At 45.3% G+C, this 5949-nt stretch overlaps 1 protein-coding gene across 1 annotated transcript; it reads right to left on the reverse strand.

The window, feature by feature from the left end:
* Positions 1-1463: 1463 nt before the first annotated feature.
* On the reverse strand, positions 1464-4989 carry LOC138746228 (protein BTG1-like). Its single transcript, XM_069904295.1, has 2 exons — positions 4570-4989; positions 1464-2590 (listed from the first exon to the last, which is right to left on the reverse strand). The coding sequence occupies exons 1-2, from the start codon at positions 4712-4714 to the stop codon at positions 2205-2207; spliced, it is 531 nt and encodes a 176-aa protein (XP_069760396.1). The 5' UTR covers positions 4715-4989; the 3' UTR covers positions 1464-2204.
* Positions 4990-5949: the final 960 nt, after the last annotated feature.

Consider the following 5949-nt stretch of genomic DNA (forward strand, 5'->3'; position numbering starts at 1 on the left):
AGGCAGAAGTTTCAGCCTGCAACATTGCCACTTTCATTGTGCATCAATACATATAATCATATAGAATAAGATGAACGTAAATAGATTTTTTTGGTCTTCGTTGAGGAGCTAGGTCAAAAGGGGTAATGATAGGAAACATTAAATTTGAGAATTTAGCAACACTTGTGACAATCTGATTTTTAATCTTGACATGAGATGCAAAAGGTATTTCTGGAAATAAAATAGTAAATGGTGGGAAAACACTGATCACTGAGCAACTGTGGTAGGAGATGCTATTAAATTCAGACTCTTCCTTCTAAATAAAACATTTTAAAGCATCCCTTTCATTAGTTGCCAACACAAAGCTTATAGGTTTGTGGAAACACAAACTGCCAAGTGATCTGTTTTGTTAGATTTTTTTTCCAGAGAATTCTGATATGACGCCTTTGAAGATAGGCCATGATCTAATGGAATTGCAGAACATACTTAAGGGGAGAATTGTCCCACATCTTCCTAAATTTCAACAGTTGGGAAAATGCACTTCATGGAGCCAATTTACATTCCACACACAAGACTAACAGACTTATTCCCTCATGAATTGTAAACCAAGATTACAAATGGAAAACAGCATCTCATTATGGATCTGCATCTCCCTACTTAAAGATCAGAATCTTTCTAGTTCTATTAAGATGTATGCCACTAAAGGTACATTCCCAGCCACATAACCACTCGTTACCTTTGAGGTTAACTGAAAAATATATTTTCAAATCTTACCAGTAGCCGTTATCGAAACGGACATGTGTATCCCATAGCTGTGCATCCAGACCTGGCCTGTTCACTGAAAAAAGGGCTTGACATCCATCACAATCCCAGGCACTGGGGGAACTCAATGAAGTGAGACCACTGTTCGACGCCACTTTGCGATGCAATTGATCATTATTGCCCAAGGAGATGTAAAATGTGATCTTGTATGTTATGTGTTTTACAAGACTGGAAAGTATATCCAAACTTGAAGAAATTGAGGGGAGGGAGGGACATGAGAACCCATAAATTATCAATGGTAGCTAACAAATCATAGCTATTTGCCCCTTTCTGACACTGAGCAAGCTGAAGGGCAAGATTGGACATGTTGAGACCTGCCTACTTCAAATGTTCTTCACATCACCATTGCAGATAAACATCTCCAGCAGAATTGGGTCCAAATTTCAAAATATCCAAGCTAACCAAAGCTAATGATCTACACGTTGTGATGCACAAAAATCCAACTTTTTTTTAAAAAATCCAGGACATGGAGTTATGGAGTTCTTTGTTTTCGGACTGTAAATCCATTCAGTCCAACTTGCTTGGTGCACTGGTCTGAACTACTGAATTAGCTGTGACTGTGGCCAATTCAGTAAATTTGTGTAGAGTATTGTGTAAGGAGGCATGTTGCAAATACTTCCCCCATTCCAAAACCAAACACAGAGGCCAATTTTTTTTTGTTAAAATGGCAAGATAGGAAACATTTTATTACAATCGAAGACAAAAAAATTTCTCTTGCAAAATAGAAATCTGTACAACTTTCACCACAATCAATATACATGAACTGTACAAATTTACAGCAGTTCATTAATTTAGCAAATATTGAGATGGTCAAAATATAATTCACAAATTCAACATTTGTGAGCTACATGGTCACTGAGGGTGAGAAACTAGTCTGCATCCACTTCACTGTGTTAAAAACAAGACCCTAGGCTAGTCATGTACAGATTATTTCAAAGGAGGGTAAACATTAAAGAGCAGTTTGCTCTTGTAGCTTTACAAAGGCTAGTAAATCCAATCCAAGGATTATCATCCCATCCTCAATTTCATTTTTTCTTCAATATTTAAAAAGCAAATTGCCAAGTGTCAAAATACTATTGTTGAGTAAAGGGTGCAAACAGTTGGCAACTTTCACTTCCCCTTCTTTCTATATATCATTATATATAAAAGATAATTTTGGTCTGGATTTGGTAACTGCTGGAAAAGGTTGAAATGTGCCTTAGTTTTGAAAAGACACAGCCTGTGTGAGAGCTACACAGCTTCTCTTTAATATTTAAGTGCAACAAAGCCAAAAGCAAACCCCAGTGTGGGTTGCAAGAGAAGCCTTCTTCCTTCTCTCCCTCCGAAAACAAACCCCCCCCTCCCCATCCCTCCCCCCCCACCCCTTGGCTATTTTCAATTGAGACAGCCTTCTAGCAAGGGTACTAGCTGGATACGGTCATCATGCTGAAGGTTTTGCAAGGGCTGGTTCTCCCCAGCAGCAGCTCGTCCTTGCAACTTGTCCGGCTGCCATCCACCACCATGGGCACTGGTGAGCTGGTTCCCAGGTGCAGGTGGTGGCTGTGCCCGATTGGGTGCGCCTCATACAGCACGCAGATTGAGCCATCTTCGCCGATCCGGTAGGACACCTCGTAAGGATCGACCCAGAGCGTCAGCTCGCTTGGCAGCAGTTCGTACACCTTCTCGTTGCTCAATCCGATCCGGCTTGCTGCCTTCCAGATCAGGGGGTCCATTTTGTGGTTGATCCTGATGCACCGGTAGCCAGAGCCTTTGCATGGCTTGTCAGGAAACCAGTGGTGCTTATAGTGCTCTAGGACAGGAAGAGAAAAAAGGCAAAACCACCTTAATGATTGCCATTTCTAAGTCCTAGCAAAGTTCACAATTAGAATTTATTGCCATGTAACATGCCACAAAATTCATTGTTTACTGGTGCAAATATTGCGATCCGTGGCCCTGTTTTCAGGGTCTAACCAACAAGCGCATATATTCAGTGTCCCGGTTTTAAGTGACTGGTTTTATTTTTAATCATTTACATATTGAGATGCTGTTTGTATGTTCCATAGGCAGGTTAGAAGACTCCAGGAGGATGCAGTTCATTTTTGGACACCTCTGCTAAATCCACGATCATTGGAGATTGTCTGCACTGGGCACCATTTCCAAACTACAGTCCAACTGAACTTCCAAATCAGAAAACGTTCTACCCTGTCAAGACTGCCATATTCATGGAGATATAGATTAAATTGGATTCGCACTGTTAGAGTTAACCCTTTGGAACTTGTCCTGGTTTTCAAGGACTACCAACAAGCATATATTTTCAGGACTGGTTTTATACCCAACCACCAGCTGGTTCATACTGATGTTTGTATTGTAGTATACCCATGGACCCAGTCCAGAGTATATGTTATGAAAGGTTTAAAATGTCAGAGTCCAAAGGGTTAAGCTAAATTAATGAAAAGAGAAAGTGAGGCATCGTCTGTAGTTTATTGTGGCAGTTTTCTTGTGCAAAAACATTCAGCAGCACTGAGCCACTAATTGTTTTGCAGATGACTTGTATTTGATCTTGAGGCAAAATCTTTATTTTGCATTTAATGAGAACACCATCTTCCCCTGTAGCATCATATTTCTAAATGAACCACAGACTCGACCTTTGACTTTTCTTGCACTGTGTTTTATTTATTTTGAAAGGAAGTGGATATAAATGTTTACACTGTGACCCTGCCGCAAAACAATTTCATGACATGCTTGACAATACATTCCAATTCTCAGATTTCACATTTATTCTCAGAGTCAATGCACAACATCACATACAACTCAGATTCTTTTTCCTGTGGGCCAGGCAGAATTACCTCATTGATCTGGAAAACCAAATGTGTACAATCCAATGATCATGGGGGGGGGGGGAGAAACAGAGGTGGAGGGCTGAGCAAATTTAAGTTCTTGGGAGTCACCATCATGGAGGATCCTTTCTGGACCCAAAACACTAATGGCATTGCAATTAAAGCACATCAGCACTTCTACTTCCTCAGGAGTTTGTGGAGGTTTGGTATGATATTGGAACCTGTCAAATTTCACAGATGGGTGCTGGTGCGTGTGATGCATCACGGTCTAATAATGAGACCACCAATACCCCCCTCCCCCCCCACCCAAGCACAAAACCCTCCAAAAGGTAGAGGACACAGCCCAGGACATCACAGACAAAAGACGGGGGACGCTGCCGTCGGAGAGCAGCAACAATCATCACCCACCCACCCAGAACCCGCTCTGTCCTCTCAATTACCATCAAGAAAGAGGGGTGGGTGCCACAAGACTCGCACCCCCAGGTTCAGGAACACAAACTCAATTGAGGAGTCTCACCTTTGCAAATTATTGCCTTTTCCTCTCTGTATTGCAGTGCTTGCTTTCATTATCTGTTCACATGTGAGAACAGGGGTTTTTTCTTTGCACTATTAGTCAGTGGAAATTCAGCCTCCAAGAGAATCTCAGGGCTGTATGCCATGCATGCCATGTCATGTGATGTGATGGATGCTCCCTGGCAATAAATCCTATGCATTGCAGTTTCGCTTGGCAGCCTAATTTGCAGATTGGAGCCTAATTTGACGAAGAAACATTGCTGGGCAAGAGGTAGCTCCGTGAAAGAATTAAAACCAGTCGCCCGCAGTCAGCGCCTGCGCAGAAGCAGCGCCGTGGGCGACCCGTCAATGGGAGGCATTGTCCCCGCGAGCCGGCTCCCGCCGCGCGCGCGCTTCCGGCCCCCCGCGCCTGCACCCGCGCGCGCGCGCCCCCACTCACCCGCCAGCAGGTCTTGCAGCGACTGGCAGAAGGTCTGCAGCTGCCGCTCGTCCACCGCGGCCTTGGTCCGCAGGAGCTTACAGATGAAACCCACCGCCGCGCTGATCTCTGGCTTCATGTCGGCCCAAGCGCCCAGTACGTACATTGGAGGTAAATCCCGGAGCGGGGGGGGTAAAAAAAATGATAATACACCGCGAAGTCGCCGTTGAGGGGAAGGGAGGGGGTTGAGAGAAACTTAGGTGAAGTTTGAATTTGGAGGGAACGTTGTGAACAGGGAGAGTCGGTTGGCTGGTCCGAGCCTTCCTTCCTTCTCTCTCGGAGTGGTGAGTCAGCGCTGCTCCGGGTCGGCCGCCTCCAGCGACATCGTCCGACGCCGCTCGACTCCACCGCCAAACGGGACGCGCCAGTTCGGAGAAGCGTCTTTTATAGGGCTCCTCGGGCGGGAAGTGACGTCGGCTCACCACCGAGGAAGGGGGGGGGAGGAGGAGATGATGACGTCTGCGTCCGGAGGAGATGCGGTGACGTAATTTTCGAGTGGCCTGTCAACAAGCCGTCTGCGCAGGCGCGATGGAAGGAAACATTGCAAGAGACAGGGGTCAACAATGCTGGAGAACCCCAGCAGGTGCATTAACGTTTCAGGCTTGAGCCCTCAGCTTTATCTTTGCGATGTAAAGTGCACTGTTTGACCAGCTGACTTCTCCAGCCAGGTGTCTTGACTTCAACCATGTTTTACATGAAACAGCATACTTTATATCGCAAAGATAAAGTCCCATCACCAGCGTTTCAGGCTTCAGCCCATCATCAAGGTACCTTCACTGGACTGCGAAATCGCTTTGTTGTGCACCTCAGCTCTGTCCGCCGCAATACCGTGGATCTCTCGGTGGCCACCCATTTCAATTCCCCCTCCCATTCCCTTGTTGACAAGTGTGTCCATGGTCTCAAGTACTGCCAGACTGAGATCACCTGCAAAATGGAGGAACAACACCTCATCTTCCGTCTGGGTATCCTCCAACCAGATGGGGTTAAAATGGACTTCTCTGGGTTTTGTTAAAACTACCCCCCCCCCCCCCCACTTTTTCCCCATCGGCTTTCCCCCAGCTTTGTCTCTCCCTTTGCCCTGTCTCCTTTCACACAGACATAATCAATTCTTGCCTCTCCCTTTATCAGATCCAATGAACACCTTTGGTTGGTCTGGATTCTTCCCCCAGCCAGCACTGTCTCTATACTGAGATTTCCTGTCTTATCAGATCCAATGAACACCTTTGGTTGGTCTGGATTCTTCCCCCAGCCAGCACTGTCTCTATTCTGAGATTTCCTGTCTTTTTGTTTATTCTGCTTCTACTTGCTTATTCCTTGAAGAAGGGCTCAGGGCCGAAACAT

Source organism: Narcine bancroftii, chromosome 11, assembly GCF_036971445.1.
Source record: "Narcine bancroftii isolate sNarBan1 chromosome 11, sNarBan1.hap1, whole genome shotgun sequence".
Taxonomy (NCBI): domain Eukaryota; kingdom Metazoa; phylum Chordata; class Chondrichthyes; order Torpediniformes; family Narcinidae; genus Narcine; species Narcine bancroftii.

Bases quoted from the DNA above. Each gene is read 5' to 3' on its own strand.
- LOC138746228 (XM_069904295.1), bottom strand. From the start codon at position 4,714: ATGTACGTACTGGGCGCTTGGGCCGACATGAAGCCAGAGATCAGCGCG. The intron at 2,591-4,569 runs GTGAGTGGGGGC...TTCCTGTCCTAG, and splicing joins GCTGCAAGACCTGCTGGCGG to AGCACTATAAGCACCACTGG.